The sequence below is a fragment of the Pecten maximus genome, chromosome 6 (assembly GCF_902652985.1).
Source record: "Pecten maximus chromosome 6, xPecMax1.1, whole genome shotgun sequence".
NCBI classification, from domain to species: domain Eukaryota; kingdom Metazoa; phylum Mollusca; class Bivalvia; order Pectinida; family Pectinidae; genus Pecten; species Pecten maximus.
In genome coordinates this window covers 27,585,777-27,599,470 of record NC_047020.1, presented here as the reverse complement: position 1 = coordinate 27,599,470, position 13,694 = coordinate 27,585,777, and the positions used below count along the sequence as shown (strand labels likewise).

Here is a 13,694-nt window from a genome sequence, read left to right as displayed (position 1 = left end):
CTCCATAATGGCATAAAAACATTCCTAGAGAGGTTTTCTTGGTATTTCATTATTTAATCTCACATTTTCCCATTAACAGCATTTGTGTCTTGATGAAGATTTTTACGAATTTACTTTTGTAATATTTTAGTTTGGAATGTTTGAAACCATGAGCAGTGCTTTCATAGACGAGTTTCCAGATCTGTTGAAAAATAAGAAGGCGCTCTTCACTGCATTCATGTGTTTTGTGGAGTTCTTGCTTGGGATCCCCTGTGTCATGCAGGTGGGTGTGTCCATAAAACTGTCTGATATCAGATTTGTTACACTTACCGTATTTGACCTAATAAGGGCACCGTATTTGACCTAATAAGGGCGCCTGCCCTAATAAGAAATAAATCATTGACTGAGAGTCAAAATGGTGTTCAAAAGTAATAATTCATGTGAAATGTTTTGCTACTTTATGTGTTCAATTTTCTTCAGCAAATTAAGTAACTGGAACACAGTTTTTGCCACATTTTGTCTATTCCTACAGATGACATGTGAGTGCAAAGAGCACCCGAAACTAAACACACATACAAATAATAACTTACCATCTTTATTTGATGATAAAGTAAAAGACTTCATTCTTGTTGATAAGTAACTTTTGTTCAGAACAGAAAGCTAGTAAAAAAACATTGTAAATCAATTATTAGGTCAAAGAAAACGACGTCTGATATGATCTGGGAAATCACCTGTGTCTATAAATAGAACACAAAAGAGTTCCATTTGAACATAAATGGTGGAACACACGTTCTCTGGTCTAAAGATCAGCTGGCATGGTTTACAGGAATATTTCAAGTGATGTTTAAGCTTAATATATGATAATGAATAGATATCTTCATCTGGAATATTTTTATGACTGAATATTTTACCGTTTCCACAGCCTTGGGTATTCTGCTATAAGGTATAGTCTGTTCATAAAACTTCAGAATAACTAATCTTAATAAGGGCGCCCCCACTGTCAATTACCCGTGCCCTGCACCCTTATTAGGTCAAATACGGTATATAGCAGTACCAATGATAATACTAAAAATGTGTATGTATTATAAAGACTTGTATGTACTATAAAGACTTGTATGTCGACTTGTATATACTATAAAGACTTGTATGTACTATAAAGACTTGTATGTACTATAAAGTCATATATGTACTATAACTATAAAGTCTTGTATGTACTATAAAGACTTGTATGTACTGTAAAGACTTGTATGTACTGTAAAGACTTGTATGTACTATAAAGAGTTGTATGTCGACTTGTATGTACTATAAAGACTTGTATGTACTGTAAAGACTTGTATGTACTATAAAGACTTGTATGTACTATAAAGACTTGTGTGTACTATAAAGACTTGTGTGTACTATAAAGACTTGTATGTACTATACAGTCTTGTATGTACTATAAAGACTTGTATGTACTATAAAGACTTGTTTGTATTTTAAAGACTTGTTAGCCCACCATCATCAGATGGTGGGCTATTCAAATCGCCCTGCGTCCGTGGTCCGTCGTCCGTCCGTCCGTCCGTCCGTCCCTCCGTCCGTCCGTCCCTCCGTCCGTAAACAATTCCTGTTATCGCTATTTCTCAGAAAGTACTGAAGGGATCTTTCTCAAGTTTCATATAAAGGTTCCCCTTGGTTCCTAGTTATGCATATTGCATTTTGAGAGCAATCGGAAAACAACATGGCCGACAGGCAGCCATCTTGGATTTTGACAATTGAAGTTTGTTATCGCTATTTCTCAGAAAGTGCTGAAGGGATCTTTCTCAAATTTCAGATGTAGGGTCCCCTTGGTATCTAGTTATGCATATTGCATTTTGAGACTAATCAGAAAACAACATGGCCGACAGGCAGCCATCTTGAATTTTGACAATTGAAGTTTGTTATCGCTATTTCTCAGAAAGTGCTGAAGGGATCTTTCTCAAATTTCATATGTAGGTTCCCCTTGGTGCCTAGTTATGCATATTGCATTTTGAGGCCAATCGGAAAACAACATGGCCGACAGGTAGCCATCTTGGATTTTGACAATTGAAGTTTGTTATTGCTATTTCTCAGAAAGTACTGAAAGGATCTTTTTCAAATTTCATATGTAGGTTCCCCTCAGTGCCTCGTTATGCATATTGCATTTTGGGACCTATCGGAAAACAACATGGCTGACCGGCAGCCATCTTGGATTTTGACAATTGAAGTTTGTTATCGCTATTTCTCAGAAAGTACTGAAGGGATCTTTCTCAAATTTCATATGTAGGTTCCCCTCGGTATCTAGTTATGCATATTGCATTTTGAGACTAATCAGAAAACAACATGGCCGATAGGCAGCCATCTTGAATTTTGACAATTGAAGTTTGTTATCATTATTTCTCCGAAAATGCTGAAGGTATCTTTCTCAAATTTCATAGATAGGTTCACCTCGGTGCCTAGTTATGCATATTGCATTTTGAGACCAATCGGAAAACAACATGGCCGAAAGGCAGCCATCTTGGATTTTGACAATTGAAGTTTGTTATTGCTATTTTACAGAAGGTACTGAAAGGATCTTTCTCAAATTTCATATGTAGGTTCCCCTTGGTCCCTGGTATTGCATTTTTGGGACCGATCCGAAAACAACATGGCCGACAGACAGCCATTATCGCTAAATCTTAAATTTTATATATAGGTTCCCCTTGTTTGAATAGTACTAGAGGGCTGTTTCTGAATTTACACAGATTAGTAACACTTAGAGGAAGAGAAAAGTAGAGAAAAGATCAATCTGACATAGAACCAATAAAGATCATTCAATGGTGGGCGCCAAGATCCCTCTGGGATCTCTTGTATGTACTGTAAAGACTTGTATGTACTAAGAATGGACTGTTATAAAACTGATATCAGATGTGTTACACTAACATAGCAATACCTATTATAATACTAAAGACTTGTTTGTATTAAGTTTAATTGTTGATTATATGTTAGACTCTATTGTCTACAAATAAGATCTGTTGAAAAGAAGTAGATAAATGTTTATGACCTGGTTTGTACATTGTATATCAACTTGACATTGTAGGGAGATATGACATCTGTGAGACCTTGACATTGTAGATAGGTGTTTATATCATTACCTATTCTTGACATTGTATTGAAACAAAGGGCCTCTGTATTGCCTATAATGACATTGTAGGGAGCTTTATAATCTTGACATTGTAGGGATGTGTATGACCTCTTTATAATCTTGACATTGTAGGGAGGTGTATGACCTCTTTATAATCTCGACATTGTAGGGAGGTGTATGACCTCTTTATAATCTTGACAGTATGTAGGGAGGTGTATGACCTCTTTATAATGTTGACATTGTAGGGGGTTGTATGACCTCTTTATAATCTTGACATATTGTAGGGAGGTGTATGACCTCTTTATAACCTTGACATATTGTAGGGAGGTGTATGACCTCTTTATAATATTGACATTGTAGGGAGGTGTATGACCTCTTTATAATCTTGACATTGTAGGGAGGTGTATGACCTCTTTATAATCTTGACATTGTAGGGAGGTGTATGACCTCTTTATAATCTTGACATTGTAGGGAGGTGTATGACCTCTTTATAATATTGACATTGTAGGGAGGTGTATGACCTCTTTATAATATTGACATTGTAGGGAGGTTATGACTTCTTTATAATGTTGACATTGTAGGGAGGTGTATGACCTCTTTATAATAATGACATTGTAGGGAGGTGTATGACCTCTTTATAACCTTGACATATTTTAGGGAGGTGTATGACCTCTTTATAATCTTGACATTGTAGGGAGGTGTAGGAACTCTTTATAATAATGACATTGTAGGGAGGTGTATGACCTCTTTATAACCTTGACATATTTTAGGGAGGTGTATGACCTCTTTATAATCTTGACATTGTAGGGAGGTGTAGGAACTCTTTATAATCTCGACATTGTAGTGAGGTGTATGACCTCTTTATAATCTTGACATAGTAGGGAGGTGTATGACTTTATAATATTGACATTGTAGGGAGGTGTATGACCTCTTTATAATCTTGACATTGTAGGGAGGTGTATGACCTCTTTATAATCTTGACATTGTAGGGGGTTGTATGACCTCTTTATAATCTTGACATTGTAGGGAGGTGTATGACCTCTTTATAATCTTGACATTGTAGGGTGGTGTATGACCTCTTTATAATCTTGACATTGTAGGGAGGTGTATGACCTCTTTATAATAATGACATTGTAGGGAGGTGTATGACCTCTTTATAATCTTGACATTGTAGGGGGTTGTATGACTTCTTTATAATCTTGACATTGTAGGGAGGTGTAAGACCTCTTTATAATATTGACATTGTAGGGAGGTGTATGACCTCTTTATAATCTTGACATTGTAGGGAGGTGTATGACCTCTTTATAATCTCGACATTGTAGCGAGGTGTATGACCTCTTTATAATATTGACATTGTAGGGAGGTGTATGACCTCTTTATAATATTGACATTGTAGGGAGGTGTATGACCTCTTTATAGTCTTGACATTGTAGGGAGGTGTATGACCTCTTTATAATATTGACATTGTAGGGAGGTGTATGACCTCTTTATAGTCTTGACATTGTAGGGAGGTGTATGACCTCTTTATAGTCTTGACATTGTAGGGAGGTGTATGACCTCTTTATAATCTTGACATTGTAGGGAGGAGCATGACCTCTTTATAGTCTTGACATTGTAGGGAGGTGTATGACCTCTTTATAATGTTGACATTGTAGGGAGGTGTATGACCTCTTTATAATGTTGACATTGTAGGGAGGTGTATGACTTTATAATATTGACATTGTAGGGAGGTGTATGACCTCTTTATAATCTTGACATTGTAGGGAGGTGTATGACCTCTTTATAATCTTGACATTGTAGGGAGGTGTATGACCTCTTTATAATCTTGACATTGTAGGGTGGTGTATGACCTCTTTATAATCTTGACATTGTAGGGAGGTGTATGACCTCTTTATAATAATGACATTGTAGGGAGGTGTATGACCTCTTTATAATCTTGACATTGTAGGGGGTTGTATGACTTCTTTATAATCTTGACATTGTAGGGAGGTGTATGACCTCTTTATAATATTGATATTGTAGGGAGGTGTATGACCTCTTTATAATATTGACATTGTAGGGAGGTGTATGACCTCTTTATAATCTTGACATTGTAGGGAGGTGTATGACTTCTTTATGATATTGACATTGTAGGGAGGTGTATGACCTCTTTATAATATTGACATTGTAGGGAGGTGTATGACCTCTTAATAATGTTGACATTGTAGGGAGGTGTATGACCTCTTTATAATGTTGACATTGTGGGGAAGTGCTTGACTTCTTTATGACCTCTTTATAATGTTGACATTGTGGGGAAGTGCTTGACTTCTTTATAATATTGACATTGTAGGGAGGTGTATGACCTCTTTATAATGTTGACATTGTAGAGAGGTGTATGACCTCTTTATAATGTTGACATTGTAGGGAGGTGTATGACTTCTTTATAATCTTGACATTGTAGAGAGGTGTATGACCTCTTTATAATGTTGACATTGTAGGGAGGTGTATGACTTCTTTATAATCTTGACAGTGTAGGGAGGTGTATGACCTCTTTATAATCTTGACATTGTAGGGAGGTGTATGACCTCTTTATAATCTTGACATTGTAGGGAGGTGTATGACCTCTTTATAATCTTGACATTGTAGGGAGGTGTATGACCTCTTTATAATCTTGACATTGTAGGGAGGTGTATGACCTCTTTATAACCTTGACATATTTTAGGGAGGTGTATGACCTCTTTATGATCTTGACATTGTAGGGAGGTGTATGACCTCTTTATAACCTTGACATATTTTAGGGAGGTGTATGACCTCTTTATGATCTTGACATTGTAGGGAGGTGTATGACCTCTTTATGATCTTGACATTTTAGGGAGGTGTATGATCTCTTTATAATCTTGACATTGTAGGGAGGTGTATGACCTCTTTATGATCTTGACATTTTAGGGAGGTGTATGACCTCTTTATGATCTTGACATTGTAGGGAGGTGTATGACCTCTTTATGATCTTGACATTTTAGGGAGGTGTATGATCTCTTTATAATCTTGACATTGTAGGGAGGTGTATGACCTCTTTATGATCTTGACATTTTAGGGAGGAGTATGACCTCTTTATAATATTGACATTGTAGGGAGGTGTATGACTTCTTTATAATATTGACAATGTAGGGAGGTGTATGACCTCTTTATAATGTTGACATTGTAGGGAGGTGTATGACCTCTTTATAATATTGACATTGTAGGGAGGAGTATGACCTCTTTATAATATTGACATTGTAGGGAGGTGTATGACCTCTTTATAATCTTGACATTGTAGGGAGGTGTATGACTTCTTTATAATATTGATATTGTAGGGAGGTGTATGACCTCTTTATAATATTGACATTGTAGGGAGGTGTATGACTTCTTTATAATATTGACATTGTAGGGAGGTGTATGACCTCTTTATAATATTGATATTGTAGGGAGGTGTATGACTTCTTTATAATATTGATATTGTAGGGAGGTGTATGACCTCTTTATAATATTGACATTGTAGGGAGGTGTATGACTTCTTTATAATATTGATATTGTAGGGAGGAGTATGACCTCTTTATAATATTGACATTGTAGGGAGGTGTAAGACCTCTTTATAATATTGACATTGTAGGGAGGTGTATGACCTCTTTATAATCTTGACATTGTAGGGAGGTGTATGACCTCTTTATAATCTCGACATTGTAGCGAGGTGTATGACCTCTTTATAATATTGACATTGTAGGGAGGTGTATGACCTCTTTATAATATTGACATTGTAGGGAGGTGTATGACCTCTTTATAGTCTTGACATTGTAGGGAGGTGTATGACCTCTTTATAATATTGACATTGTAGGGAGGTGTATGACCTCTTTATAGTCTTGACATTGTAGGGAGGTGTATGACCTCTTTATAGTCTTGACATTGTAGGGAGGTGTATGACCTCTTTATAATCTTGACATTGTAGGGAGGAGCATGACCTCTTTATAGTCTTGACATTGTAGGGAGGTGTATGACCTCTTTATAATGTTGACATTGTAGGGAGGTGTATGACCTCTTTATAATGTTGACATTGTAGGGAGGTGTATGACTTTATAATATTGACATTGTAGGGAGGTGTATGACCTCTTTATAATCTTGACATTGTAGGGAGGTGTATGACCTCTTTATAATCTTGACATTGTAGGGAGGTGTATGACCTCTTTATAATCTTGACATTGTAGGGTGGTGTATGACCTCTTTATAATCTTGACATTGTAGGGAGGTGTATGACCTCTTTATAATAATGACATTGTAGGGAGGTGTATGACCTCTTTATAATCTTGACATTGTAGGGGGTTGTATGACTTCTTTATAATCTTGACATTGTAGGGAGGTGTATGACCTCTTTATAATATTGATATTGTAGGGAGGTGTATGACCTCTTTATAATATTGACATTGTAGGGAGGTGTATGACCTCTTTATAATCTTGACATTGTAGGGAGGTGTATGACTTCTTTATGATATTGACATTGTAGGGAGGTGTATGACCTCTTTATAATATTGACATTGTAGGGAGGTGTATGACCTCTTAATAATGTTGACATTGTAGGGAGGTGTATGACCTCTTTATAATGTTGACATTGTGGGGAAGTGCTTGACTTCTTTATGACCTCTTTATAATGTTGACATTGTGGGGAAGTGCTTGACTTCTTTATAATATTGACATTGTAGGGAGGTGTATGACCTCTTTATAATGTTGACATTGTAGAGAGGTGTATGACCTCTTTATAATGTTGACATTGTAGGGAGGTGTATGACTTCTTTATAATCTTGACATTGTAGAGAGGTGTATGACCTCTTTATAATGTTGACATTGTAGGGAGGTGTATGACTTCTTTATAATCTTGACATTGTAGGGAGGTGTATGACCTCTTTATAATCTTGACATTGTAGGGAGGTGTATGACCTCTTTATAATCTTGACATTGTAGGGAGGTGTATGACCTCTTTATAATCTTGACATTGTAGGGAGGTGTATGACCTCTTTATAATCTTGACATTGTAGGGAGGTGTATGACCTCTTTATAACCTTGACATATTTTAGGGAGGTGTATGACCTCTTTATGATCTTGACATTGTAGGGAGGTGTATGACCTCTTTATAACCTTGACATATTTTAGGGAGGTGTATGACCTCTTTATGATCTTGACATTGTAGGGAGGTGTATGACCTCTTTATGATCTTGACATTTTAGGGAGGTGTATGATCTCTTTATAATCTTGACATTGTAGGGAGGTGTATGACCTCTTTATGATCTTGACATTTTAGGGAGGTGTATGACCTCTTTATGATCTTGACATTGTAGGGAGGTGTATGACCTCTTTATGATCTTGACATTTTAGGGAGGTGTATGATCTCTTTATAATCTTGACATTGTAGGGAGGTGTATGACCTCTTTATGATCTTGACATTTTAGGGAGGAGTATGACCTCTTTATAATATTGACATTGTAGGGAGGTGTATGACTTCTTTATAATATTGACAATGTAGGGAGGTGTATGACCTCTTTATAATGTTGACATTGTAGGGAGGTGTATGACCTCTTTATAATATTGACATTGTAGGGAGGAGTATGACCTCTTTATAATATTGACATTGTAGGGAGGTGTATGACCTCTTTATAATCTTGACATTGTAGGGAGGTGTATGACTTCTTTATAATATTGATATTGTAGGGAGGTGTATGACCTCTTTATAATATTGACATTGTAGGGAGGTGTATGACTTCTTTATAATATTGACATTGTAGGGAGGTGTATGACCTCTTTATAATATTGATATTGTAGGGAGGTGTATGACTTCTTTATAATATTGATATTGTAGGGAGGTGTATGACCTCTTTATAATATTGACATTGTAGGGAGGTGTATGACTTCTTTATAATATTGATATTGTAGGGAGGAGTATGACCTCTTTATAATATTGACATTGTAGGGAGGTGTATGACTTCTTTATAATGTTGACATTGTAGGGAGGTGTATGACCTCTTTATAATGTTGATATTGTAGGGAGGAGTATGACCTCTTTATAATATTGACATTGTAGGGAGGTGTATGACCTCTTTATAATATTGACATTGTAGGGAGGTGTATGACCTCTTTATAATATTGACATTGTAGGGAGGTGTATGACCTCTTTATAATATTGACATTGTAGGGAGGTGTATGACTTCTTTATAATATTGATATTGTAGGGAGGAGTATGACCTCTTTATAATATTGACATTGTAGGGATGTGTATGACCTCTTTATAGTCTTGACTGTAGGGAGGTGTATGACCTCTTTATAATGTTGATATTGTAGGGAGGAGAATGACCTCTTTATAATATTGACATTGTAGGGAGGTGTATGACCTCTTTATAATATTGACATTGTAGGGAGGTGTATGACCTCTTTATAATATTGATATTGTAGGGAGGTGTATGACCTCTTTATAATCTTGACATTGTAGGGTGGTGTATGACTTCTTTATAGTCTTGACATTGTAGGGAGGTGTATGACCTCTTTAAAATGTTGACATTGTAGGGAGGTGTATGACTTCTTTATGATATTGACATTGTAGGGAGGAGCATGACCTCTTTATAATCTTGACATCGTAGGGAGGAGCATGACCTCTTTATAGTCTTGACATTGTAGGGAGGTGTATGACCTCTTTATAATGTTGACATTGTAGGGAGGTGTATGACCTCTTTATAATCTTGACATTGGTGGGAGGTGTATGACTTCTTTATAATATTGACATTGTAGGGGGTTGTATGACCTCTTTATAATCTTGACATTGGTGGGAGGTGTATGACTTCTTTATAATATTGACATTGTAGGGGGTTGTATGACCTCTTTATAATGTTGACATTGTAGGGAGGAGCATGACCTCTTTATAGTCTTGACATTGTAGGGAGGTGTATGACCTCTTTATAATGTTGACATTGTAGGGAGGTGTATGACTTCTTTATAATCTTGACAGTGTAGGGAGGTGTATGACCTCTTTATAATCTTGACATTGTAGGGAGGTATAAGACCTCTTTATAATATTGACATTGTAGGGAGGTGTATGACCTCTTTATAATCTTGACATTGTAGAGAGGTGTATGACCTCTTTATAATCTTGACATTGTAGGGAGGTGTATGACTTCTTTATAATCTTGACATTGTAGGGAGGTATAAGACCTCTTTATAATGTTGACATTGTAGGGAGGTGTATGACTTCTTTATAATCTTGACAGTATAGGGAGGTGTATGACCTCTTTATAATCTTGACATTGTAGGGTGGTGTATGACCTCTTTATAATGTTGACATTGTAGGGAGGTGTATGACCTCTTTATAATCTTGACATTGTAGAGAGGTGTATGACCTCTTTATAATATTGACATTGTAGGGAGGTGTATGACCTCTTTATAATGTTGACATTGTAGGGAGGTGTATGACTTCTTTATAATCTTGACAGTGTAGGGAGGTGTATGACCTCTTTATAATCTTGACATTGTAGGGAGGTGTATGACCTCTTTATAATGTTGACATTGTAGGGAGGTGTATGACCTCATTATAATCTCGACATTGTAGGGAGGTGTATGACTTCTTTATAATGTTGACATTGTAGGAAGGTGTATGATCTCTTTATAATCTTGACATTGTAGGGAGGTGTATGACTTCTTTATTAACTTGACATTGTAGGGAGGTGTATGACCTCTTTATAATCTTGACATTGTAGGGAGGTGTATGACCTCTTTATAATCTTGGCATTGTAGGGAGGTGTATGACTTCTTTATAATCTTGACATAGTAGGGAGGTGTATGACTTCTTTATAATCTCGACATTGTAGGGAGGTGTACATGTATGACCTCTTTATAATCTTGACATTGGTGGGAGGTGTATGACTTCTTTATAATATTGACATTGTAGGGGGTTGTATGACCTCTTTATAATATTGACATTGTAGGGAGGTGTATGACCTCTTTATAATCTTGACATTGTAGAGAGGTGTATGACCTCTTTATAATCTTGACATTGTAGGGAGGTGTATGACTTCTTTATAATCTTGACATTGTAGGGAGGTATAAGACCTCTTTATAATGTTGACATTGTAGGGAGGTGTATGACTTCTTTATAATCTTGACAGTATAGGGAGGTGTATGACCTCTTTATAATCTTGACATTGTAGGGTGGTGTATGACCTCTTTATAATGTTGACATTGTAGGGAGGTGTATGACCTCTTTATAATCTTGACATTGTAGAGAGGTGTATGACCTCTTTATAATATTGACATTGTAGGGAGGTGTATGACCTCTTTATAATGTTGACATTGTAGGGAGGTGTATGACTTCTTTATAATCTTGACAGTGTAGGGAGGTGTATGACCTCTTTATAATCTTGACATTGTAGGGAGGTGTATGACCTCTTTATAATGTTGACATTGTAGGGAGGTGTATGACCTCATTATAATCTCGACATTGTAGGGAGGTGTATGACTTCTTTATAATGTTGACATTGTAGGAAGGTGTATGATCTCTTTATAATCTTGACATTGTAGGGAGGTGTATGACTTCTTTATTAACTTGACATTGTAGGGAGGTGTATGACCTCTTTATAATCTTGACATTGTAGGGAGGTGTATGACCTCTTTATAATCTTGGCATTGTAGGGAGGTGTATGACTTCTTTATAATCTTGACATAGTAGGGAGGTGTATGACTTCTTTATAATCTCGACATTGTAGGGAGGTGTACATGTATGACCTCTTTATAATCTTGACATTGGTGGGAGGTGTATGACTTCTTTATAATATTGACATTGTAGGGGGTTGTATGACCTCTTTATAATGTTGACATTGTAGGGAGGTGTATGACCTCTTTATAATGTTGACATTGGTGGGAGGTGTATGACTTCTTTATAATATTGACATTGTAGGGGGTTGTATGACTTCTTTATAATATTGACATTGTAGGGAGGTGTAAGACCTCTTTATAATCTTGACATTGTAGGGAGGTGTATGACCTCTTTATAATCTTGACATTGTAGGGAGGTGTATGACCTCTTTATAATATTGACATTGTAGGGGGTTGTATGACCTCTTTATAATCTTGACATTGTAGGGAGGTGTATGACTTTATTATCTTGACATTGTAGGGTGGTGTATGACCTCTTTATAATGTTGACATTGTAGGGAGGTGTATGACCTCATTATAACCTTGACAGTATATGGAGGTGTATGACTTCTTTATTATCTTGACATTATAGGGAGGTGTATGACCTCTTTATAATCTTGACATTGTAGGGTGTAGACCTATTTAGCCTTGACATTATAGGGAGGTGTATACAACAACATACTTTGACATTGCAAGGGAGTGGTCAACCTACCTTCTATATATTCTTGACATTGTGGGGAGTTGTATAACCTTATATAACGTTGACATTATAGGGAAGTGTTTGACCTTCATATAACCTTGACTTTTGTAGGGAGGTGTGTATGTACTACAGATCATGGATTGGTATTGCTCCACATTTTCCCTGATGATCCTCTCCCTCACAGAGTGTATAGTCATTGGCTGGATTTATGGTAATATTTTATGAAAATGAGATTATTATTTGGTTGCTATTAGTCAAGGTTAAAGGGTCAAAAATCACACCTAACCACTTACAAAATAAAAAAGCTTATGTACTATATATCTTATGAACAACTTGCCAGATAAATATCAAACTAGGACCATAGTATCATAACTACAAATTCTACACCAAATTAGATTTTGGTGGCCTTCAGTCAAGGTTAAAAGGTCAAAGATCATAATTTAGCACTTTTGAAATAAAGGTTTATGTCAAAGATATCTTATGAACCCCTTACCTGATTATAATTAATATTTACACCATAACATCTTAAAACATCTTAATATCAGCTTCTACTACAATTGTAATATGTTTCTTTCAGGTGTTGATCGTTTCTACAAAGACTTGGAAATGATGATTGGTTATCAGCCGTGCGTCTGGTGGAAGATCTGCTGGTGTTTTATCACCCCAACACTGATTCTGGTATATTTCTTGTGAACTAGGATGACTGTCAAATAAATGAAAGACTGCCAACGTGGAAATTTAAGCTTATTACATCGAGTTATTTCTATTGTGAGCACTGGCATGATTGATCTGTATGTTAATCTAACATTTGAGTCATTCAGTAATTTGGTATGGTTGCTGTTAAGGATTTCATTCAGTTCGTAATTGAAACCCAATGGCACAGTTCTTCCAATCAAAGTGGCACCTTCCTTTTACATAATGTCAATATTAAAGAGGAGAAATTTTGCCAACATTTTGTAAATGTTCAGTGCCTCACTAGTGTTACAATTGGTCTGGTTTCAGTTTATATGGCTGTTCAGCGTGACCCAGCTGAGCCCCGTGACGTACGGAGACTACCACTACCCCCAGTGGGCTATCATTCTTGGCTGGTTCCTTGGAATGATGTCCCTTGTTCCTATCCCGGTGTGTGCGATCATAGCAATTCTACAGGAGAAGGGACCGTTAATATTGGTAAGGAATGCTTTTTTGAACTGACCTGGTAAAGTTTGATTATCTGTT

The 13,694-nt window shown here is 36.4% G+C and overlaps 1 protein-coding gene across 1 annotated transcript in view; it reads left to right on the top strand.

The window, feature by feature from the left end:
* The window catches only part of LOC117329431 (sodium- and chloride-dependent glycine transporter 1-like), a 55,001-nt gene that overhangs the window by 40,627 nt on the left and 680 nt on the right, over nucleotides 1-13,694 (top strand). Inside the window, exons 10-13 of the mRNA XM_033887372.1 lie at nucleotides 131-262; nucleotides 12,588-12,687; nucleotides 13,054-13,154; nucleotides 13,479-13,646. Coding sequence (XP_033743263.1) covers nucleotides 131-262; nucleotides 12,588-12,687; nucleotides 13,054-13,154; nucleotides 13,479-13,646 — 501 coding nt within the window. The remainder of the gene's footprint in view (nucleotides 1-130; nucleotides 263-12,587; nucleotides 12,688-13,053; nucleotides 13,155-13,478; nucleotides 13,647-13,694) is intronic.